The sequence below is a fragment of the Crotalus tigris genome, unplaced genomic scaffold, assembly GCF_016545835.1.
Source record: "Crotalus tigris isolate CLP2741 ecotype Arizona unplaced genomic scaffold, ASM1654583v1 scf7180000018371.15429387391:27106975, whole genome shotgun sequence".
NCBI lineage: Eukaryota > Metazoa > Chordata > Lepidosauria > Squamata > Viperidae > Crotalus > Crotalus tigris.
This window is the reverse complement of record NW_024096970.1, coordinates 4,497,483-4,523,454: the sequence shown is the minus strand read 5'-3', so window position 1 is coordinate 4,523,454 and position 25,972 is coordinate 4,497,483. Positions and strand designations below refer to the sequence as shown.

The following is a 25,972-nucleotide window of genomic DNA, read 5'->3' as shown; positions in this document are numbered from 1 at the left end:
TGGCCTACTGCAGCTGATGACTCAGCCTAACATGCCAGATAATCCAATAATTCCAACATCTCCTCCTTTTTTGTTTTATTTAAAATAAGGAGGGAGCGTTTTATACAAAGTCATCCTCAGTGTCGCTTGGCAAGGTGAAGGCTGGTTTGGTTAGCAGGGGTTGCTGAGCTGCAGTGATAGGTGTAGTTACTAAATTGACCTGTTGATGGGTGACAGTTCCTGAGGGAAAATTTTTAAACATCATAAACAAGGAGGGCAAACATTGAATACAACAACATATCAAAACTAGAATAACCACAATAGTTATAATAACAGAAACCAATGATCGCAACCAGGTTCCGTCGGGTAGCCAAGACCATAGGGCATCCCAAATGTTTATTGCGCCAGATCCGTCAGATTGTAGTGGATTATGACGAACCATGTCTTCCATATGCTCAATGGTACCTGTGATATTGGCTTTATAATCAGAGATATAAACACAACAATGAGAATGAATTAAGGCACATACTCCTCCTTTCGAAGCAAGAATAATGTCTAAAGCATAACGATTTTGCAGAACAATCTCTCGCATTTCTGCCACTTCCTTGTTTAACAATTTGGTAGTCTGAATGGTAGTGTTGAACATGTGCCTAGTCCAGTTATTTAATGCATAGATGTCTCTGTAATTCATGGCTACCCCCAGAGGTGGAATAAGAGATCGTGCAATTTGCATTCCCGTACTGCCGGGTCCTCCCAGGCCATTTTCAAGATCTCTTCGATTGTGCAAACGGCCTAAAGGTGGCTGATCTGACACAAAAACTGAGGGAGCAAGAAAGCCCAACGTACAACAGCCGGACCACCGTGGAGGTATACGCTGATATGCCAGCCGGCCACAAAGCATCCAGACGTTACTTAATATATTTGTAGTCAGGCTGGAGCTTTGCACAGTTTGGCGAATCATGGCTCTTACAAGATTGCAAAGGAAGAGTGTGGACGTCACGTCTGTGTTGCCGGGGTGACAACCTGTTGATACCGAGCATCCGGTTATTTAATAGGTACACATATATTCAGAAAAATAATAAAGGGATTCAAAAAGGAGGATTTTCTTAGAGCGATGTGGTCTAGTCATGTTGTTTGAAAGTCGAAATGTGACGTCACAATATGGGTATCTGCCTACTAAGACAGGGTTTTTAACAGTATTCTTATATTCCCAACAAAACACTGCCTTTTCCTGGATCCTGCTTCCTACTGTGTATACCGTATAATTCACCATAGCATTGGAAAGGGTCCCTCTAGACCAGGAAAATTGTTTCCAACCAGTTGTATTAAAAGGCACAGCATGCATAAAAAGTCCCCCCTCCCCCAAGGTTGGAATATGCATGCACATCCAACACTCAGTCTTGTTCAAAAGACGAGAGATATTTTGCACGTCTTTCATGAAGGAGTTGTGGGCCCAGGGTCCATGATCGTCCAACGTCTGGCTAGGATGGTGGAGATAGGACCAAATAAGGACGAACGCAACGAGCTGGAGTCCAAATAATTTTGCCATGATCATCTACCGCAGCGTAGCCTCTCTCCCAGGTAATAAGCTCTGTGGACCTTTTCACGTGGGGTCTGGAAGCCGTCGATAGTAAACTGGAGGTCTTGACGTAGGGGGAGGGACTGTTGAAAAATGACGAGAGGCAGCTGTTGATGATGGATCGCCCGTCAGATTTAAAAAATTCAGTGTATAAAGACACAAATTAAGAGCGTTTTGCACTGCTGGGAGGCCAGGGGCGATTTTCCCCTTTTCATTTAAATATCGATTGAGAGCTGTTTTTAATGTTTGATTTGCTCGCTCAACCAAGGCTTGACCTTGGCTATTATATGGAATGCCAAACTTATGAACAATGGACCATTTTGTACAAAATTCTGCAAAAGCAGAGCTAATATAAGCAGGCCCGTTGTCTGTCTTTAATTCTTTGGGGCGTCCCAACGATGCAAATGACCGAATACAGTGATTAATAATGAAGCCAGAATATGTATCAATAGAAACATGAAGATATTTCCACGGGGAAAAGGGAGGATATTGAGTAACATCCATTTGCCAAATTTGACAGCTCTCCAAGCCACGAGGATTTACTCCAAGTGGTATTGAGTGTGCTTGCTTGCTACAGGTTGGACATTGCTGAACGATGGCAGCAGCTTCAGCAGCTGAAAGATTAAATTGTTTGATTAAAGCTTTCTTATTCTGATGGAAATAGGAATAACTTTCCCAAGGAGTTAAAAAGGTGAATGGCATGTTAAGAGGTGTTTGTGAGGCGGCAGCATCAGCAACATCATTGCCTTCTTGGAGTGGGCCTGGAAAGGACTGGTCGCTACGGATATGTGCAACAAAAAATGGGTGCTTCCGACCATTTATAAGATGTTGCAAGTCCAAAAATAATGTTAACAGATCCATAGAGACATTCGGTGCCAAATAGGAGTCAAAGATGGTTTTGACAATTTGGGTAACATATAAACTGTCCAGAATCAGATTAAAGGGTTGATCTTTAAAATGAAAAAATGCCATGGTGGCCGCCACTAGCTCAGAGCGCTGAGCCGACGTCTGTGTGGGGGGGTGATTTTCGTACGCCACTTCCCCTCCTCTTTCCAAGCACAAGCTCCGCGAGTCTTGCTGCCGTCAGCAAACACTGTTATTGCTTCTTTTAAAGGGAAAGAAGCACAAGGAGATTGCTATTTAAATGGAACTGTTTTTAATAAAAAATGTGAGGATCTGATGGTGGATGACAAGACACTTCTCCTGGCCAATCAGCAAGTGCTTGCTGCAAAGGTTCATAGATGGCCAACAAACTTTCCCAAGCCGTTAGCGGACAAGGGACATATAAAAAGGACGGTTCAACGCCCCCTAAAGCCTTTGCCCTAAAGCGGGATTTTGTTATAAGCTGAGCAAAGAGCGTATGTTTCTGTGAAATGGTGTTCTTCGGGGTGTGAGATAAGTGGATCCATTCTACAATCATCATTTTTGTATTAGACACGACCTGAGCCAAAGCCGCCGTAGGAAGGTCAACGGTATTAAAAATTAACATAGAAAAAGGCATATCGGGCTGAACACGATCAACCCATACTTTTGACAATGCATGCTGAATGATGTCACAAGTTTTAAGTTTTGTTGAGTCAACACAATCTTATCTCCTGGATTTTTTCCCTGTGTAAGAGCAGAGAACAATGGAGCCAGTTTAGAGGTGGTTAGTCCCATATAGGGACGAGCCCAATTAATTGATCCTAAATATTGTTGAAGTTGGACTAAGGTCGGGCATAGCGGAAGACACAACTTAGACAGCTGAGGCTCGGCGTGTGAGGCCAAAAGCTGGTGGCCCAAATACAGACAGGGGTGTTTAAGCTGAATTTTTTCAGGCTAAATAAAAAACCCATTTGTTTGAAAAATGGAGGTTAAAACAGGCAAGGTTGCTGAGACCGTACCTGAGGGCCCTGGAGCTGCCACTAAAATATCATCCATATAATGGTAAATTTTAAAATGAGGAAACTTGTCCTGATATGGTCTTAAAACCTGATTGACAACATATTGACACATTGTAGGACTATTTAGCATCCCTTGAGGCAAGACGGTCCATTGATATCTGGCCGTGGGCTTAGAGTTATTCATTTCGGGCACCGTAAAGGCAAATAAGTGTTTGTCCTCTGGGTGTAGAGGAATAGAAAAAGATGCATCTTTTAAATCTATAATCATCAGGTCATAGTCTTTTGGTATCAAATTAGGATTAGGTAAACCACATTGGAGCGCCCCCATGGGGCGAATGATCTTATTGACGATTCTTAAATCGTGCAAAAATCTCCATTTTCCAGATTTTTTCTTTATGACAAACACCAGAGTATTATAAGGACTCAATGAGGGTTCAATGCGTTTTAACTATAACTGCTGATCTACCAATTGCACCAAAGCGGTTAATTTTTCTTTGGTTAATGGCCACTGGTCCACCCAAACTGGGGTGTCAGTCAAGAGGTTTAACTTTATTAACTGAGACATCTTAGTCCAAAATTAATTTTGCATTGAACTGACTCATCAAGTCCTGACCCCACAGATTAATATGAAGTGGAAGAATGACAGGTTTGATGTGAGCAATGACTGATGTTTCTTCCGAGGTCACGGGAAGCCAGTGTTTGCTCACGCATGCGTGCTGGACTCCTCCCACTCCCCGAACCGACGGTGAGCTGTCGGTCTGCCACTCAGAGGGCCACTCCTCCTCTCTTATGACCGATACGTCAGCTCCGGTATCTAAAATACCAAAAAAGGAGCGTCCGTTGACTTGAAAGGCCATAGAGGGGCAGAACTTTTGAATTTCTTGCTCAATGGCCAAAACTTGCGGTTGTCGGGGTATAGGGATGGCAGTTGCCACCACCGTTCCCTCGAGCATAGTCATGGGAGTGTTAGGGGTAAATGCCAAAGCGACTGATGTAAAGTCAGCTGAGTCTTTCAAAAATGGCATAGCAGTTACTCCCTGCATAATAAGGTCATGGTGAGGAAACACTAACAGAGGGGTGTCACAATCAGGGGGAAAGGGGACAGACGGCCGGATTGGCAAAAAATACGACAGCCCAGATAAGCCCGTGGTTATTGTCTCGGAGGCCACCAGGACAAAATGATAAGATTCAGCCTTTGAGGCGGGGCTAGCTGAATGCCCCAGCTCTAGTTTCCCGGTTTCTGGGAATCAGCGGGCATAGGGTTGGAACAACACTGGTTTGCCCAGTGAAACCCCTTTTTACAGCGCAGGCAAACGGTTTTTGGTCTGGCTCCCACTCCCCCACTTTTATTAGCGTCCCCCCCCCGGGGCCCGGCACTGATTTTTAAAATGACCAGGCTTCCCGCAATTAAAACAGTTACCGGCTTTACCCACAGGTCGCCCATTGTTATTTCCTGCTCTTTGTAAAGCCATAGCCAAAATTTCCATATTAAACGCATTGGTCCCTACAATTCTACAGGCTTGAATATAGTCTGCCAATCCTGCATCAGGTTTGCTCATTAAGGGCTGCAGGACCCATCTACAGTCCTCATTAGCATTTTCAAAGGCAAGTTTTTTCAACAATTCCTCTTGGGCTATTCCATTTGTGATTTCCCTAGATATGGCCTTCTGTAACTGATCCACAAATTCCCATAGGGCTGATTAGAACCCTGAAAAATCTTTACAAAAGAGCCTTTTGTTTCCCTCTGCGCATCATCGACCCGAGTCAGGGCAGCTTGCGCGGCGAGGGCTGCATGAGAATAAAACATAGGATTCATGGCTTGTTGAGCGACCAGGTGATTAAAATTTCCATTCCCTGTTAGTTGGTCTACTGTTGGCTGATTACGGCCACGCCAAGCTAAAACGATCTTTTGACATTCCTTTTTCCATTCCGATTCCCAAACCACATATTGTGAAGACGTTAAAATCATATGGAATAGCCCCTTCCAATCTTCAGGCAACAAATAAAAAGTAGAGGCCATGTGACCTATCAGACCCAAGGTATAATGGCTGGAAATCCCATAGCTTGATGCTGCTTGTTTTATTTCTCTAATAGTTTTCATGGGAATGGTTTCATATCTGCAATTGCCTGTGGTTGGATCAATAAAAACAGGCACGCAAAATTGATATTCTTCAAGTTGCAGTTCCCCTTTTTCGTGAGCTTCGGCCAGTGCCCTAGAGATGGCGCTGGAGGGGAAGGCAGCACGTTAACGCCCCTTTGTTCTTTTTCTTCCTCACTCATTGGCGCGGACGGCTCAAGAGGCACGTCGGCTTGATAAACGGCCAAGGAGGATTTTTCTTTTGCACTCTGTCCCTTTTTTAAATCATCGGGCTTTTCAGAGTTGTAGACAGGCGGGGTGTCTACCACCCCCTTCTCTGTTTTCATGGCATCTTCATGGACTTGGAGACATTCAATAACAATTCGCCACGTAGACAAAATTTTTGGAGGGGCTCGAGGAGGTTCATTAAAATACTTCCCCAATTTAACCCACACCGACACTTTTAGGGATCCTCCTTCGGGATATACAAGACAATTTTGATGTATATATTTTAAGAGGAGGATCAAATCCCCTTTAGCGGGAAGCGGAAAATTTTTCCCATTGTTTTTCAAAACAATTATTGATGATTTGGTCAATTCCCTAAGTTCTGAGAGGTGCACAACCTGAGGCTTAGAGAATCCTGCCCCCATACTCACGGTAATGTCTTGGGAGGGTGCTTCGTCTAGTCCTGATGACCGGCCCTGAGTTGCAGTAGGCTCTTCCGCCGAGTGAGTAAGAGGGTACCAAGAGACGCGCTCAGAAACATGAATCACGTCGGGGTCACCAGTTGTGGGTTTTCACGCGCCCAACGGGTCTCCCATGAGTGTAGAAGAAAAGACACGAACACGTGGTTTCCTCGGGATGAGAGCCCCGAACAAAGCCGAAGCGTCCCTTTTATTGTGTTACCGGAAGGCGGGCGGGTTTATATGCACCTTGTGACCACATCACACCAATCACATTGTTATAACACAGCATATTAGCATATTGCATGTGCTACAGCTTTGTTACAGCTGTTGCACCCGGCACCACACCAAACACATTCCTTTGCATCGCATGGCACTTCTTGGTATTCTCCCGAATTTCTTGACTTCCGACTTCCTTATACCTTGGCCTACTGCAGCTGATGACTCAGCCTAACAGGCCAGATAATCCAATAATTCCAACATAGGATAGGATAGGATAGGATAGGATAGGATAGGATAGGATAGGACAGGACAGGACAGAACAGAACAGAACAGAACAGAACAGAACAGAATAGAATAGAATAGAATAGAATAGAATTCTTTATTGGCCAAGAGTGATTGGACACAGAAGGAATTTGTTTCCAGTGCATAAGCTCACAGTGTATATATAAACAGCAAGTAATAGGTCATAGATCATAAATCATAAAAACCATAGGGGAAGATAATAGGAAAGAAGAGAAATTGAGAAAAGATGAGAAATTATATAGTCCTCACTTGACACAACCCACATTTAACCTATCACAAGACCCTGACCTGACGTGACCCTCACCAGATGTGATCTCACCATCACAAGACCTACTGATCACACGAAGTCCTTATAAGCAGAAGAACACTGATAGTGGCATCCCCTGAATTCTGCTGAAGATGTTACCTAGCCTAGTAACTAAATGTTCGGAAACCAATCCACAAGCTCGGAGACTGAACCTCCACCCTCAGCTATCTTTGTGTCTAGTTGTTTTGGTATGCAATGCTCTATAGCAGCATCTTCAGGGGAGAAGTGGAAATAGATTATGTCCAGGATGTGAGGGGTCTTCTTTCTGGTTTGTGCAGTATACAGATCTTCAACGGAAGGCAGGCTGGGGGTGATTGTTTTTTCTGCAGTCCTGTCCTTTGAAGTCTGTACCTGTCTTGTTTGGTTGCTGTGCCAAACCAGATGGTTATTGAGGTACAAATGACAGACTCAATAATTCCACTGTAGAACTGTATCAGCAGATCATTGGGCAATCTGAGTTTTCTGAATTGACGCAGGCATTATTTTCAATGGCTTTAAAAGGGTCAATCAAATGCAATTAATCTTGAAGATTCATTGCTATTAGGGATGTGAGACACTCACTGATTCAGGATGTGTACAATTCACTGAGGCAGGAGTAGAACTTAGTGTTTTCTTCTGAGCTATGAACCTTTCCCAGACTTATGCTATTCTGGGAAAATTGGAGGCAGTTTGTGGTGTTTGTGGTGTTCTTGAGATGGTCCAGCCCCCAAACAGGATTGTTTCTCCAAAATGATGCAGGAGGCTGATGACTCTAAGTGAAATAGGATGGGCACTACACAGCATTTTTTATCTGTTTTATTCTATTCTATTCTGTCTACTCTTTCATGCAAAGGGATCTGTAATAAATATAAATTTATATATAAAAATATGGTAATACCTTACTCAGTTGAAGTAGATCCTCAAGTGAAATTTATGCATGGTTTGTTCATCTTGTTACAACATCACTATTTCATTTTTTGTCTGTTATACACCTACTGTGACAAATAGTTATATGTAGTATTTTATTCTCTAAAAAGCTATTTAGATTTTATATCTTATTTTGTTTCTAGATATATGGGCTATTGGCTGTATATTTGCTGAGCTATTGACGTCAGAACCTATATTTCACTGTCGTCAGGAAGACATCAAAACAAGCAATCCTTTCCATCATGATCAGCTTGATCGCATATTTAGTGTCATGGGATTCCCTGCAGGTGATTCAGTGACCCTTAAAACATTTTAAGAAATCTTTGACCTGAATTGTTTTCAATAAATTGATTGTTCTTCCTATGCATGTATTCCATTCAAATACAATTTTATTATGACTTTTGGTCAGCAAATTTATATGCTTGTACAGGTAGTCCTCGATCTAGGATCACAACTGAGCCCAAAATTTCCATTGCTAAACAAGACAGTTGTTAAACGAGTTTTGTTCCATTTTATGACCTTTCTTGCCACAGTTATTAAGTGAATCACTGCAGTTGTTGAGTTAGTAACACAGTTGTTCAGTGAATCTGGCTTCCCCATTGACTTTGCTTCTCAGAAGCTCACATGACCCAAGGATACTGCAAGCGTCGTAAATCCATGCCAGTTGCCAAGCATCTGGATTTTTATCACATGATCCTGGGATGCTGCAACAGTTGTAAGTGTGAAAAACTGTCATAAATAACTTTTTTTCAGTGCCACTGTAACTTTGAACAGTCATTAAACAAATGGTTGTAAGTGGAATTACTGTAGAATATAGGATAGACTGTGCCCAGTATTTTATCTTGTGCTTCTTTAATATTTTCCAAATTTTTACTTTACAAAGATAAAGACTGGGAAGACATTAGGAAAATGCCAGAATATCCTACACTTCAAAAAGATTTCAGAAGAACAACGTAAGTTACATATCTCTGGTCATTATGCTTTAAATATATAATTATCAGTATATAGTTTTTATTATTTTTATTTGGAGATTTGGTAGTAGAAAGAGGTATGATGTAGACTTGGACATAAAGTTTCACCCATCTCTATCTTTCTTTTCATGAAAGGATCATGATTGTTTGTAACAAATTCTTCCTTTGTTGGGATGAATTTCGGAATCATATTTGTCAAACTTAAATGGTAGAAAATGGGATAAATTCAGTATGACCAAGAAACTAATTTGATTTAGAGAGTATGTGAAATCTCAATTATCTTTTCCTTATAGAAAGAGGGAGTATGTCATACTGAGACTTTTATTACAACACATAACTCTAAATCATGAGTTGTATCTGAATATGGCTACTATATATAGGTATCCTCACTTACCAGCTGCAGCTGAGACTGGCAACTAAGCAACACAGTTATATTAAAGTAAAACATCACCTTACCAGGCCCAGCTTATAATGTCAGTTAAGCATGTGACATAATCATTGACTGCTTGTTTAATGCCAGCTTTGAAAGCTGGAAATAACAATCACTTGTCTGTAGGATGCTGCAACCATCATAAACAATATCAGTTACCAAGTGCCCAAATTATAATCACATGACTGCAGGATTGCTGCAATGGCCACATGTTCAAGGACCACTGATAAATCTCCTTTTTACGGCTGTTCTAGCTTCAAAGCTGAACAAGGTATCAGTAAGCAAAGATTGTATTTTTAAATTCCATCTTGAGGCTTAAAATACAAGTGCTTTCTATGTCCCAGTTAGATTATTATCATTTAATACTTCAGATACTTTAGAAGAAATGGGCAGCCTTCTGTCATGTAAGGTCATTTTTCCCCCCTGGAATTTGAGGTTCACCAGCCACAGTCCAGGTGCAAATTAGTGGCTTATTAAGGCAGATACCTGCTATTAACTGCCTGCATCCCCATGAATAAATGATCAACCAAAGGATTTGTGATCAGTATCAAAGCCAAGCTTAGGTCGACTTTAAAGATTCTTCTCTTAAAAGATTTTTTTTCTCAGTAATCTAGTTTAATGGATAATTTTTAGTTGTTGTGTTTAGAAGTTGAGAATCAGGTCCTAACAGGAACAGTAACCCTAACAGGGACAGTAAATTATATCAGTATTGAGAGAGTTGCTGTTGTTTTCAGACTCATGTCAACATGTACCAACTTGTGCCCTTCATATACAGTAAGTTACTCATTTTCAGTTCTCATCATCTTTAACATTTTAAGAATCACAGATGCTGATTATTAGGCTATGTGCCTGGCAAATAAAATCTTCATTGGATGCCCTTCTCCAAATATTCTACTGCCTCTTCGAATTTGGGTTGATGAATAGAACAAAGGTTCAGATTATCACATTTCATTCCTTAACATAGACAATCCTATTACTTTATGTAGTACTACCATATCTGGTCTCTAAAATCTGCATTTCTTTCTGTATCTTCTTGCAGCTGTTCCGATGGAATTTTGCAACCCATATATAATAGTCCAAATCTTATCTTACTTTTCTTGAGGATTCGATAGGATTTCATCTGCATTTTTAGAATATTTGCTTCTATTTTAATTTTTTATTTCATTAACTTTGGTGAGGGGAGAAGATTTGTATAACTCAATGGACACAAGGTAGTCATGGAATATAATGGTACCTTCAAAACTAATTGATTTTATTGGGCATTAGCTTTCTTGCAACTCACATCCACAGATCCATAGTGTGGGCTTACATTCTGTGGATCTGATGAAGTAAGCTGCTATTCACAAAAGATTATGTCCCAATCAAGTTGATTAGTCTTGAAGGTGGTATCAGACTCCATATCTATTTTATTACTTTGGCTTCTACTGCCTATTACTTTTATGCTTTAATTAAGTTTTCACATTAGTTTTATTAGTCATTTCAGATTTTGTTAAAAAGGAGTATAATTGAAGTATATATATATGCAGACACGCATTATGATACATTAGAGAAACCTAGATTAGTGTATTTTTATAACTGCTTTAAATATTCCACAGTAGAGCCTATTTCAAGATTAGTTTTATCTATTGTTCAGATAAAATGGGATTGGCACCTGTATATTAATAAAAACTGCCACTGCTATCTGCATGTGGTTTGTTGTATGCACCAGGAAATAAAAGCTTATGAAATGTAATTAACATATAGTAAAATTTTTGATGCTGCCTTAACTCTTTTGATTTTGTTCTCTGTTTCTTTTTTCAGATACGCCAATAGTAGCCTCCTCAAATACATGGAGAAACACAAAGTCAAGCCTGATAGCAAAGTATTTCTTTTGGTAAGTGACATGGAAGCTTTATTTTTCTCTTTAAATAAGTTACATTCTTAGGTTCAAATAGCTGTAAAAGAAAACTTTGTTGCTGCTGAAGTCATCTTTTGCTTTGTAAAGTTAACAGCGCAGTCTTTTAGATTTCTGCAAAGAAGTAAGCCCCATTCAGAGAGGTTTACTCTCAGGGAAAGGATAAGATGTCACCCTTATTCTGGCAGAAACTGAGTTTTTTAATGTACAGATTTAAAATATAATACATGAAAAAAAAACTAAATTCTTTCTAGTGGCCAGTTCTCCTAGTAATTTTAATATTATGTAACGTTTTACCAACACTGACATTAATAATTCATGTATTAACTAATTTGTTAGATTTATAGCTCCTCTTTTCTCCAGAAATTAAGAATTAGATTCGATGAGATTAGATTAGATTAGATTAGATTAGATTAGATTGCCTGCCAGAAATTGTTTCCCCTTCTCATGCTGGACTATGATCAATATAAGGAAGACCTCTATATTTTATGTTTTTTAATTTTTATAACTATATGATCCATATTTTCTGTACATAGAATCCCATAAATTTATTTGCATTTGTTTCATTTTAGTATTATTGGTCATGCATGTCATTGAGTTTTACTGAGAAATTCATATAAGCTGGCTTCTTTGTAGCTTCAGAAACTTCTGACTATGGATCCGACTAAAAGAATTACCTCAGAGCAAGCTATGCAGGATCCTTACTTCCAGGAAGACCCATTGCCTACATCAGAGTATGTTTTTTTCCCTGGTCTTTGGAATATTATTTATTTTATAATATTATTTACTTTCTAAATAACTCTCTAAAGTTATAAAAATTAAAATAGTAGCCATAATGTGTGTTTGATTATGTCTCTGAAATATCTATTATATAAGATAAAAGATTCGTCTTTTATAATGGAGCCCACATTTGGATTTAAAATGACATATCCAGGGTTCCATTCTTAGAGTAGTGTGCATGGGAAGGACATTTATATTTAAACTGAATTGAATGTAGAAATAAATAGAATATACTCCAGTCATTTATAAACATTTCTTTGCTAGTGAAAGATTTCATTGCAATTTGCAGCCTCTGAGGAAATTCTGCAGAGGTGGTAGATGCCCTGCATGACATTATTATCAGCTTTTTCTTAGGTTTTTTTTGTTGTTGTTGTTTTGCAACTTTGCTTCAATTTCTATGCTCTTTTACTGAGTATTAAATCCTTTTAATATATAAAACTTCATATTGAGTAAACATGGAATGGGCTGCACTGTAAATTACTTAAATTTTATCCTAAAAGATCTGTTTTGTTCATTGAGGTGACAAAGGCTTATTGATGAGCAAAAAATATTATTTGCTAAATCCTTTTTAAGCAGCAGTAATGCTAAAATTATGTTAGGAACACTTTTTGAAATGAATGCTAAATTAGATAGAAACTTCAAACCAATAATTCTTCTTATGCTACACATACCTAGTGTTTTTCAACTGATTTGAAATGAAACCTGATATAGAGCCATATAAAATAATTATAGCCTTTCTATTTGAAAGAATTATAAACAAAATGCCATGAGCTACGATTTTGTTACCAATTGTTAGTGCTTTTGGCTGATAGTTTTTGAAGCAATTGGGAAAAATCAGTACTTTTTCATAATGAATTACTGTTGATTTACTGCCCATATTTTCTGATGCATATAAATTGCTACAACAAAAACAGTTGAATTAAATTCTTTTTTTTAGCTATCTTGTTTGTTGCTGCAAAATATTAGAAATGTACAGGCAGTCTACAAGTTATAACCAGTTGCTTAGTGAGCGGTCAAAGTTACAATAAACTTCAAAAAAGTTACTTATAACCTGTTCTCCAAGTTATGACTGCTACACCCCACATTCCCATGGTTAGGTAATCACATTTGAGGTGCTTAGCAACTGAGGCCTTTTCCAAGCCTCTGGAGCCCTGATTGGGCTGCGGGGGGGGGGAGGGCTCCACAAAATCGCTCCACGGCCATGGATCTGGTCTCCGGAGGCTTCGAAAAGACCTCCGGAGCCCAGATCATACCGCGGGGTGTGTGCAAAATTGCTCCGCGGCCATGGATCCATTCTCCGGAGGCTAGGAAAAGGCACCTGGAACCTGGATCAGGCCGCTGAGTGGGCCGCAAAATTGCTACGTGGCCATGGATCCGGTCTCTAGAGGCTTGGAAAAGGCATGCAGAAGTCCCCCCAACCTCCCTTCCTGGCGGAAATGGCTAGGAAAACCCCTCTGAGGCTTTGATCAGGCCCTTGGAAGCTCCGTTCCGGGCGGCAGCAGCCATTTGCACCAGGAACGGAGGTTGGGGGGGATTTCTGCGTGCCTCCGGGGCTGGATCCAGCCCTCAGAGGACTGCTCCAAGCTGTTGTTGCCTGGACCGGAGCTTCCAAGGGCCTCATCCAAGCCTCCAAAGGCATGCTTGGAGGAAGGCTCCAGGGACAACGGAGTCACTTTCTCCCCCAGTGTAGCGAGCTCCGGCAGGCTGGACACAGGTGTGAGGAGCCTGGCCTTCTCCCTCAGTTGAAGGCTTCAGGCTTGCTGTCAGGCAGAAAGAAGTTGGGGGCAGGAGCAGGAGACAGGCACCTTTTGCATAGAGAATGAAAGTCTCTGAGGTCCATGATTTGGCAGAACTTCAAACACTCACACGAGATCACAGACTCCAGAAACTTCCATTCTCAATGCAAAAAAACACTTCCAAGCCGGCTCTCCTTCAAAGGGAAAGAAACTGCAGCAGAGAGGATTTTTGTAAGGTAAGTGAGTCCGGCACGGCAGGAAAGGAGGGGGAAGCAGTTGTGAGGAGTTTGTGGGGGGCTGGAATAGGGTGAATGTTCCACTGAAGTCACTCCTAAGGGCGAACGACTGCAACTTTGGGACTTGCTCGTAAACACTAGGGGCGCTCGTCACGTAACTTCGAATGAGCGTTAAGTGAATGCTCATAACTCAAGGATTACCTATAATCCCATCCAATTTCTGATATATCATCCATCAAGATAACCAATTTCAATATCACATTCCAAGCAAAAGTGGAGGCAGAAAACTAAGCATTTTTCATTGTCTTCTCTGCTGTAGAACAGAATGTAAATTTGGATTTTCAGATTGATAAGGGGTCTATTAGCTATTTTCAAAATAATCAACAGGCTCAGTCCAACCCGTCTTCCAGGTCACAAAAGAAGGAGTACATGGAAAAGAAGCAGAACCTTCCCATCTTAATTTGTCTGTATATACTGATTATTTTAATTTTGTACGCCGCCCTGAGTCCTTTGGGATTGGGCGGCATATAAATAAATTAAATAAATAAATAAATAAATAAATACTGTATTTGAAAGTTGAGTACCAGTAGAATTCTTTTGTTTTTATTAGTAATAAATCTTACTCAGTTCCTCTAGCCAGCTTCCAATCCAGGCTGATACTATAAATCTGACATGAAAATTAAAATGGACTTCACTCTGTTCTAGTTCTAACATGTCTTAATATTTCCTCCACTTTCAGGTAACATCCTATGCATATCATTACTCTACAACTCTAGACTTATTGTTAAATTGGAGGGGCCTGATTTAGCTTTGTGAGAGGGAAGAAGTGTTTAAGAGGAATAGTGACAAACACATGGACTATGTCACACATAACTGCCATGGCATTTTAACAGTATTGTCACAGTCAACATTTTTGTAATGGATCTATCAATCCCTTATAGCAGTGTTTCCCAAACTTGACAATTTTAAGGCATGTGGACTTCAACTCCCAGAATTCCACAGCCAGCATTGCTGGCTGTGGAATTCTGGGAGTTGAAGTCCACATGCCTTAAAATTGTCAAGTTTGGGAAACACTGCCTTATAGCAACATTCTAACAGATCTTCCATCACTGCAGATTTACGGCAGGCATCAGTTTAAAACTGATGACAGAGTGATTTGTCCATGACAACAGAATCACATTGGATTCCTCACCATCAGTTCCAACTATCAAATTCCATGTGTCCATGTTGTAAGCATGGAATCAGATTCCAATTGGAAGAGATCTATAGTTGTCACAGAGGGTATGAAATTCTGAGTTGCTTTTAACATGTACAATGAAATAGCCTAAAATAAGGAGACTAAAATAATTCAACGTCAATCTGAAATCACCATGACTAGTTCAGAAAGAAAGACATTAGTCATAGTTTGTGTGAATATGTCCAGTGTGTAACAACATATTGGCCATATTAAAATAGAAGCAAATGTTTTCCATTGCATCACATTTCTGCTAGGGATGTCCAAAATTTTATTTGAACTCTGATATGTTTTTAAGTGAATGTAAGCTAACATATACCGCTGCAATTCCACTGTATTCTTCTGTTCCAGTGTTTTTGCTGGTTGCCAGATTCCGTACCCCAAACGAGAATTTCTTAATGAAGATGAACCCGAGGAAAAGGGCGATAAGGTATAGTTCATAGACCATGTTGCCATTAGTAAAAAACTAATGATGTTTCTGAGGGGGAAGGCTTACAGAACCTCAAAGATGTACTCTGACCAAGATTTCTGGTCAATATGATTGCCATGAGACATTCTCAAAAAGGATTGCGTGTTGATAGGTGATAATTACGAGAAATTAGATTGTTTAAAACTGAATAATCTTTAGTAAGTTTAGATAATTGAAGTAACATAGCTGGAATAATAAAAGGAAAAGGTCTTAAACCACGGGTGTCAAACTCGCCACGTGACGTGTCGTGACATATTGCAACTTTTTTCGCATTGCCGGACCTGGGTTGGGCGCGGCTTCCATGTGATGCAACCGGCCCGTGGGCCGGCAGTTTGACACCCCTGTCTTAAACCGATATATCCTAATAATGTCTTTAAAAAGTCATCAATTGGCAAGAAATATTCTGATAGGGTTATAGTGATGCTGTGTGAGTAGGAGGAGGATAGAGGAAGGGAATTGCTCAGCGGCAAAAGATCATGCATTCTGAAGGCTCCAGGTGCAATCCTTGAGATCTCTCACTAAAAAGGCTCAGGCACCAAGTGCCTCTGACCCTGAAGAACTACTGCTATTCAGTATAAGTAATCTAGATGGGAAGTGCCTGTTGATGTACAGCAATGTCCCATGTTCTTATGGTAACAGAGAAAAAAATAAATTAGAAACTTCAAGAAGAGCCTCATACCACCAAAGATCAAAATTATGGAAGAAAGCCAAAAGTCTGTTAAGAATGAGAATAAAAGTTGCAGAACATGAAATATTCTAATAAAGGAGCTATATTTACCTTTGTTCCCCTTGAATAATATTTCAGACATATGTTTTTATTCATTTATTCATTCAGTTCTCAACAAGTGACCCAGGGTAGCAAACAAAATTAAAATAAAATAAAAACAATTACAAGAATTAAATTAGAAAGCAACCAAGAACAGCATCACTAGTGCAACCAAGAATCAGACTCCTGTTTTGATTCTGAGACTTAAGAAAAAGAATTTTCCTTGAGTGGAGCTTGACTCCTGCTGATTGCACAGACTTAGCCATAAATGTTTCTCAGCAACAATAAAAAATTATTTATTAATTGCTTTTAGTCTAGGAATTAGGTGCAGAGATAGATATAAATATCAATATCTTTACCTCTGGTTTTTGCTCCACTTTGTTTTTCAGAATTGCCATTTTCTGTGACATTAAGCCTGCTGAATTCCAAAATAGATTGTAAATAAGTTTAGTTGTTGCAGATGTTAACTAATGGCTCCAGCTGGTTAAATTTCAACCAATTACATTCCATCAGCTATTTTGTCCTGGGGCATCATCACGATCATATTCCTTTGACTAATGCACAATTGCAGATTATAGTTCTAACTGGCTTGTCCAATAGGACAGTATTGTTCCTGAATATTGTGTCATCTATTATAGTAAAAGTATAAATATGGCTTTAATTGTAATTTTTGGCAGTGATAACAGTTGTATAATTAATGGGAGGATTTTTATTTGGTTTGTGTTCTCCTTTTTTCATCTTGCAGTGAAAGTTCTTTGTTGCATTGAGACACATGGAAAAAAAACATACTGACTTCAAAGCCTTTTGTTAAAAGGGTTGTTTGGCCATTATTGTACCTCAACATTTAATTGCACTTACTTTGCTGGAAGTTTATAGTCAAAGTCTATAAACATTGGGATCAAATGTTAAAAGGATAATCTAGTTTGACTCTTAAGATTTGTGTAAGATTTGTTGTTATGTTGCCATCTTTTCTTGTCCTCAGACTAGTATAAACTTTCTGCTGCTGCTTTATTATTCTGTTCACTGGAGTACTTTCTCTGTCTTTGACCTGACTTGGAAAATCTATGTCCCAATCAGCTATACCCTGCTCTTTTTATAATTAACTGAAAGATTCATTCCTTTCCTCTCTATATATTTGTTTTCCATGATTGTCTCCAGGAATTCTGGTACTGAAACATACATTTTGAGTAATATGGATTTCAATTACTATGAATCAACCAAAGCCATAGATGAAGTATAAGAGGCAAACACTTAAACTGTAACCATCTCATCTCAAGATTTGAGATAAGGTTGTTTGCAGCTTTTATGGAAATTTTATATTCCTTTTTTTCCTCTGTTACTTTTGTTACTATTGAATGGTTAGGGTTTTAAGAAGAAAATCTCTATTCATTTCAAGATTTATAGACTATATATATTTATAAATAACTCAAGGTGGCAAACGTATCCAACACATCTTTCTCTTCCTGTTTTCCCCACAACAGTCCTACGAGATGAGTTGGGCTGAGAGAGAGTAACTGGCCCAAGATCAGCCAGCTAGATTTCATGGCTAAGGCAGGACTTGCACTCACCATATCCAGCTTTCTAGCCTGGTGTCTTTACCACTGGACCAAACTGACTGTCTTTTTAAAGAATTGATGGAAGAAGATGTGAAAGTAGAAAGCAAAGCAGTGTACATCTAAAAAAGCGATGGTTTGCTGTCTTTCCTCTAAAAAAATGAACATGTTCAAACATACCATTATTTCAAGCAAAGCCTATTACTGTATATATAGAATAGTCAGAAGAAATTGGTGAGGCAGTGAAGGAGCCTGTACTCATTTATGAGGCACCAATGTGTCACACACACATTAACTCTTTTTTTAAAAAAAAGATGGCCACTGTAATATGTTTAAAAGACATTCAAACAGTGGCTGAATAAATGGAAACCACCTACCAAAAGAGAGAGAATTCAGTATGGTATTTAAATGATAACCTTGTTTATCATTATTCCATGATTTTCCTAAGGAACCTATATAGTCCTTGGCTCAGTTGGAGACCTGGTATCAGATGGGCATGAGAAGGTCAGGCTTATATAAAAGGTTCATGGCTCAGTGAAGTTTAGCCTTTCTCATCCCAGTACAGATGTTCCTATCTCCCTAGGCTCTCTAAAAGTCATATCACCCTTATTGACCCAGTGTACTGCTGTGTACATTTCTAGGAGGACTCAGGAATAATAACTACCCTAAGACTAAACCTCATGGTAATCTCAGCTCTCTCTCATTCCCTTGGATTTGATCCAGAATCAACAGCAGCAGAACCAACATCAGCAACAAACTGGACCTCAGCAGCAGCAAGCAGCACCTCAGCAGCCGCAGCAACCACAGCCGCAAGCAGCACCTCAACAGCAAAACAGCACCCAGACCAACGGACCTGCAGGGGGTGGCGGGACAGGAGGTGGTGGGACTGGGGCAGGCCTCCAGCACAGCCAGGACTCCAGCCTCAACCAGGTGCCTCCAAACAAGAAACCACGCCTTGGGCCTTCAGGCACGAATTCAGGCGGGCCTGTCATGCCTTCAGACTATCAAGTATGTTCCTTTTTCCTGGTCTTTATATCTTCTTTGATTTCTTTTCAAGGATTGAGGGGAAACGAGTAAGGAAATGCTACTATAGGATGGCTTGTCCCAGAATTAGAATATTTTTATGAGCCCTTCTCAATTTATGAATGTGTGAATGGATGAAGGCTCATATTCCTGCATAAGAAATAATTTATTATCACTTTTCAAGGTAAATCTTGTTCAAGACAGTTTTCAAAGTTTGAGATACAGGTATGGTTAATTAAAACAATACCCTTTGTTTTGTTAGAAGATAGACTCAGTTCAGAGAGATGAAGCTTTTTGCATTTCTTTTGCTGATAATACTATAAAGTTTCACAAGTAAAGTTTATTGTAAAGTGCTGTAAATAATAATAATAATAAAATAATAAAGTTGGAAGGGACCTTGGAGGTCATCGAGTCCAACCCCTGCTCAGGCAGGAAACCCTATACCATTTCGGACAAATGGCTGTCCAGTCTCTTCTTAAAAATTTCCAGTGTTGGAGCATTCACCACTTCTGGTTGTTCCACTGGTTAATTGTTCTAACTGTCAGGAAATTTCTCCTTAGTTCTAGGTTGCTTCTCTCCTTGATCAGTTTCCATCCAATAGTTACAGGTATCAAAGAGACAGTAATTCTATATCCTTCCTCACTCAGCTATTTGATCAGTAAAGATGTTGGCCCATTTTCCATAATTCTTAACTAGCATGGAGCATAATGACTGGAAATGTGCCATTATTATTAAATAAATTGAAATATAATGCCTGTGGAAAGTAAGTTGCTGTATTCAAATTCATAATCTTGAGTGCAGGAGTCTGGTCATTACATGTTGAAGATAATCATCTCTGTAGTTAGATGCATAATATTTTCTGCCTGTTCCACTGGGCTCTGTGCATTATCTCTAGCACATTTATGACTTCATCTGGCCATGGTAACTGCAACAACAGTCATACGATACCTTCATTTTTACAAAATTAAGATACATTAGCTGTCACAAATAATAGCATTTGTGTATATGTGCATGTATTTTCATTAAATGGTTTTTAAAAAGTTAATACTGAAGTATCAATAAATATATTCAGGCCTATCAAGTTCTGTCATCAAGCTGTTTTCTTATATTTTGCATTGAAAGTTATGAATTCCTTTCTTCATTCCCATTTTCTAAATTTTCTAAATGGAAATTAGACACGGCTGCTTTCATTATATTTACTATATCTAGCTACTTTCCTCTTTGAGAGAAAGTTTCTCTCAATGACAAACCATCTTTATTTTATTTGTTTAATATAAATTGTTACGTAGACAATTTGTTTTCTATATTTAAGCATACGCATACCAAATAAGCTTTCCAATTGGCATTTTATCAAATGGAAAGCTTTCCCTATAATTAACATGCTTGAAACATGGCTAAACTTGCTTGTTTATTGATACTGCAAACACACAACATATAGGATGCTACTAAAACTTTGAACAAATTTTGGATAGTAATTCCCAACTTTGTGGGAATGTATGCAGCCCATAGATATGCACCTCTGCCTTATACCATGATTTTGCTTCAGAGAGCTAGCTGTTTAAAAGTGCAGCTCAAAATGTAATCCCACCTTAATCCAGAATGATTGTGGACTTTTAGCCCAAGACCTGGTTAGCTAGTTTGCATGGAAACAGTAGAATATTAGTGTCTCTTCATGTAAGTCTGTGTAAGAAGATGTGCGTTTGAGGCTGTCATTATACACAGATTTCAAGGAGAAGTTCACTAGTATCTTGTTTGTCCTCACTATCAAATCCAGTTTTATGAACTCATCTTCAAAGATTATAGCATATATTAGATTAATATTAGGATAATGTTAGCAACTTGCTTTTAGTTATTTAACCTATTCTATTTCCAATAGCTAAATATTCCATAGACCAGGGTTAGGCAACCTTGGCTCTTTTATGACTCATGAACTTCAACTCCCAGAATTCCTGAGCCAGCATGGCTCAGCTTAGAAAGCTCTCCCTTTTCCCTCAGCATGGCTCGCTCAGGAATTCTGGGAGTTGAAGTCCACGAGTCATAAAAGAGCCAAGGTTGTCTATGGAATATTTAGCTATTTACCTACCCCGCCATAGACAAAGCAGAAGTTACGAAGATGGGAAAAGACGGACAGGCCAGTCTCATTTCTGTACTTAAACCCATCCAAAGGAAATGAGAGGGAGCTTGCAATAATTCTTTATGGCCATCCTTCACCCCCTCTTTTATGATACAGTTCTGCTTCATAAAAATGTTTTTTTTTTGCTTTTTTTTTTTTTTGTAGCACTCCAGTTCACGCCTGAGTTACCAAAGCAACATTCAGGGATCTTCTCAGTCCCAGAATACAATGGGCTATTCAACATCATCTCAGCAGAGTTCTCAGTACCATCCGTCCCACCAATCTCACCGGTACTAAAGAGACTTCTTCATAAAGGGTGTTAGAAAGGAATGAACTAACAATGAGTGGACTCCAGCAATATGAAGTTCATAACCATGAGAAGAACCAAAAAATGCAAATTGTGATGCAGATTTTAGAATTGCAAACTTTTTATTTACTGATTATTTTAAGACAAGAGACAGTTTTTATCCTTTTTTGCCATAAAGGAGATTCTTGTGAAGTTTCCCTTCAGCTTGCTTTCGCATGTGTTCCATTGTGGTTATACTCGATCTGATCTGAACCAAGCACTTAAACTTCTTTAACCTATGGAATTGTTGAAGGATTCCTGGTGCACCTTTCTCGTGTTGTAGTAATTGCCATAAATCTAACCTTTTCCAAATCCTTTTACCAGGATTTTAAATTTTTGGAATCTTGAACTCCTGGGCTTTTCAAGCTTGTATATAGTTAATTTTTTTACTAGGCAGACCAGTTTAGCTATACAGGTATAATGCACCTTTTAAAAGCACTATGTTATTTTCACAGGATATTACTCTTTTGCTCATGGATGTCAAGAACAGCAGATTTTACTATTCCAGAGTATTTTATTATCTTTTTAGTAGTCTAATTTTCAGATGAGATATTTAAAAAAAAAAAGAAGAAAAGAAAAATATACAACCCAAGTCTCTGCAGCAGCTATTACATGTTATGTGTTTGGATTGAACACCAAACAGAAGATTATGAATGTTTCTTTTATCATTCAGATGAGCATCCCATAGATGATTGGTCATTTTCTTCCAAATGAATTGACTGAAGCTTTGCTTTATATTAAGGTATGGAAGCAAAGCAGAAGACATCAACTTTTGTGGCTCCAGTAGAACAAATGTGTCTATAGTGTCTTCTTTAGTGGTTATCTGTTACCTGCAGTGGTGTCTTTGCTCTCTGTTGAATCTCTACAATTGGGGTTCAGCATTAATGGGATAAAGGGCAAAGGAGGCTTTGCCCCTCCTTTGGGGATGCTGAGTGGAGGGATGAAGTGTACTCTAATATATATGAGCATCTTTCATTTATTTCTTACCTAGACTTTGATTTTGAAACTTGCAGCAGAAACAAACTAAATGTGCTGTGGCACCTTAAAAGACTAATAATTTTGTTCTTGCATTAGTATCTGCCCAGTTGCAGAAGACTTGCAATCATGAACATTGAGAAGCCATTAATGTCATTGCTGTTATTCCTTCATTATCCAGTTGAAGCAGATCAAATACTGAAAAAGGAGTAGTCGAACAATGTATTGAAATTGCTTGGCCTTCTCATGTACAAAATGCATCTGATGTTGTTGTGTCACTGTGGTGATTGATCCAGATTAGATGTGGTAGATAAGATATGCTATATTGAAATGCTTTTTAATCCTAAGACAGGAATAGACTCCATGCTGTCCTTCCGGTGTTTTGGACTACATTCCTTGCCACTGGCTGTGCTAGCTCAAGCTGATTAAGAATGAAAGTTCAGGATACCTTGAGGAGGGCACTAGGTTGCCTGTCTCTGCCCTAAGATCTGACACAAAGTGTCCTGAAGAAATATTGTGATCCTGGACAAGCACTTCACATGAAAAGTAACAAAGCTTATGAACAGATCCTATATGTTGGAGACTTGTCAAATCACTAGTTATAGTATCTGTGAACAGAAGCAACATAGACTATGAAGCAAGTCCGTCCCGTATCTATTTTTTTAAAACTATATAAATAAGGTAGTGCGTTTTATTCAGAAATTTAGAATTTATCGTTGAATTCACCATATTCTGACTTTTCTTCTTTTTAAAGTAGATTTTCTGTCTTTCTACGTATGAAGGTAACTTAAAGTAAGCATTTCTTAGTTAACATTTTAGAATGTGAGGGAATGCAACTGAATAGGGTTTTCCAAGGGTAATCACTATTACTTCCCCATGGCTACTAAAAGTAGAATAATTAGATATCAGTGCAAATTTGTGTTGTTTGTGCAAATTATAGAATTCAATTTCTTTGTGTGGGAATTTGGCTCATCGTGGTGCAGAAGCTTTTTAAGCATGCTAGGCCCTAACTTTATTGCACTAAATGTGAAAGGATATATACTTTAGAGTATATACAGTAAGCAGCACTCAATATTTTAAAAATAATTATTAAAAAAGAGAGATGGAGGAAAAAAACAGGTTATATAGGCATTTTATGGGCATTTACACTATATAGCATAAGGTTATGCCTTGTGGTTTTTTTCTTCTTATATATAAGAACCCCTTAACAAAAGTTAAAACTTTATACTAAGACTGCAATACAAATTTGTGTTGGGTATGTTTGCCACCTTGAGTTATTTGTAAAAATAATAAAGGCGGAATATAAATAAATAGTAAAAAAATTAGACAGTGGATCCACTCGCTTGGAAGGGAAATTTTGATTCTGAGCGTAATAGAGGTGTCTGATTCATGAAATGACAAGTAATTTATTTCCGAAGATATATAACTGGATCTTTCTCCCCTGAAAAACTTTATTTTTTGTAATACTTTGCGCATCATGTGTCTAAATTAGTTTTGTTGGATGGAGTTTGCATCTTCCATACAAATCTTCAGTGAAAACATTCCTTTTCTTTCATACGTCTCCAATTTTATCTGTCTTATTGCATTCAAGCTAATGTCTGGTCAGCAGCTGAGAAGGTTATTAAATTTCATTTTGACCAGCTTATGAACAACCCATTTTCTTTTTGCTACTCCAGCCTTCTTCTTGTTGCAACTGCAACTATTGTGAGTTCTGTCAAAATATAGCTTCCTCTGTGCATGCAGTGTGATAATCTGTGTTGAATGTGCTTTATTTCCATGAGCTTCCGGTCCCCTAAGATATGGCCATGATTATATTCTGTATTGATATCTTTGCATATTTGCTGGAAAATAATGGCTTGCTGTGCTCCATTTCCCTGCAGCATCTGTGCATACATATGTAGCTGTGCTCAATACTTCATGGCCTTCCAAATAAGCTTTGACAGGGGAATAGATGAAAGTTTAGGTTTACACTTTTGAAATGTTTACTGCACTCTTTCTCTATGTGTATCTTGGCTTTGCGGCATACTTGGCCTACTAGGGTGAACTATTTGTGTATAATATGATGAGTGTCTCATGTAATGCAGGACTAAAATGAGATGGCTTTGTTTCAGGGGAATTTTAACAAATCAGAATACATTGTATAATAAATCATGTGTTGTGTGTTATGGAAACAGGACACAGAAATGTTCATAACTGTGCAGCTTTGCTTTAATCTAGAGTTTTCATGTTGCTATCTCATTGGCTCTTGGAAGTGAGGGTCAAGCAATTGACCAGTTTTGCTACCCTCATTCTGCAGCGCTTCTCTTCTGGTTTTCAAAGAAAAGGGCCAAGAAAATATGATTAGCAAAGCAGGGATGACATGAACAGTAACGCAGACTGCATAATGAAGGAAGAATCATGTGAAAGCTGCAAGTCCTGCACTGTAATCTGTGACACTGTATCTGGTCGGGTGGGAAACGGGTGGGGAGGTTGGGAAGACATCTTGTTGTTAGGGAAGTGGAAGCTTGAAGTATTTGATTATGTATAATATTTTATATAAACGTAATAAGCTTAGTTCCCCTTCATAATCTTCATTGATGGTACTTAAGCAACTTTAAGTAAGGATAACTGTTTTAAGACAAAAAAATAAACATACTGTATATAAGATCATGTGTAATCTTTGTTTTGCCAGCAGAGTAATATGTATTGCTTTATGTGTGTGGGGGGGAGTCTTTTAATGCACTGTTATCTCCTACATATTTAGTAGTAAATTAATTCTATTTAATTTTTTTTTTAAAAAATATCTGTCTTCAGTAGACACTAAAAAGTATTACATAATGTGGACTGAAATGGTCCCTTTTGAAAAGCAGTTTAATAATTCTTATATCTGTAAGTAGTTTGCTTTTTTGTTTTTTTATTTGCTCATGTATAACTATTTGTGGAAGATTGCCTGCCCTCGGTTCTCTTTTATACATTACTTCACATATTCATCTTCGGTTCTTGCATTTGTGTTTATTATATCCTTGTGTGTCCTCTTTAATGTCTCTTCAGTTCATAAGTAATAGCCAATGATTACCAATATATTTTTTGCCTGTTGAGGATGGATGGATGGATGGACAGACAGACAGTTGCACTAAATATTTCAATTTCCCCAGTGCAGAGTTGTATTTTCACTTGTTAAAATTCCATGGCATACTTACACTTAAATGGAATTAATTACATCATCATGTTTTACATCAGTAAAGTATTATTAATGCAACACTTTGTTCTCTTTCTTTGGTGTCCCCCCTCCCCCCAATCTTTAGAGGGTGCCCCAACCACTCCATGGGGAAAGGAAATTAGTGCTGTTTCATCAGAGGACAGATGTAAGGGGATATAACTCTTTGTAAGAGTCTATGTCTTAACGTTTTAAAAAGCATCTCCAGGCTCACTCTTTAATGTATACAAGACCCTCCCTATTCCTAATTTTAATCATTGGAGAGTTTTTTTTACTCACTATCAGCAATATTGATCTCAATTGATTTTCTC

General features: G+C 38.6%; 1 protein-coding gene across 4 annotated transcripts in view; it reads left to right on the top strand.

Annotated features, from left to right (window-relative positions):
- CDK19 (cyclin dependent kinase 19) overlaps positions 1 to 25,703 on the top strand; it is a 98,102-nt gene extending 72,399 nt beyond the window's left edge. For all 4 annotated transcript variants that reach the window (XM_039351193.1, XM_039351195.1, XM_039351194.1 and 1 more), the window contains 7 exons: positions 8,083 to 8,226; positions 8,823 to 8,892; positions 11,141 to 11,213; positions 11,871 to 11,968; positions 15,572 to 15,650; positions 18,732 to 19,016; positions 21,310 to 25,703. In XM_039351193.1, the coding sequence (XP_039207127.1) occupies positions 8,083 to 8,226; positions 8,823 to 8,892; positions 11,141 to 11,213; positions 11,871 to 11,968; positions 15,572 to 15,650; positions 18,732 to 19,016; positions 21,310 to 21,441 (881 nt within the window). In that variant the 3' untranslated portion in view covers positions 21,442 to 25,703. The remainder of the gene's footprint in view (positions 1 to 8,082; positions 8,227 to 8,822; positions 8,893 to 11,140; positions 11,214 to 11,870; positions 11,969 to 15,571; positions 15,651 to 18,731; positions 19,017 to 21,309) is intronic.
- The last annotated feature ends 269 nt before the right edge of the window (positions 25,704 to 25,972 follow it).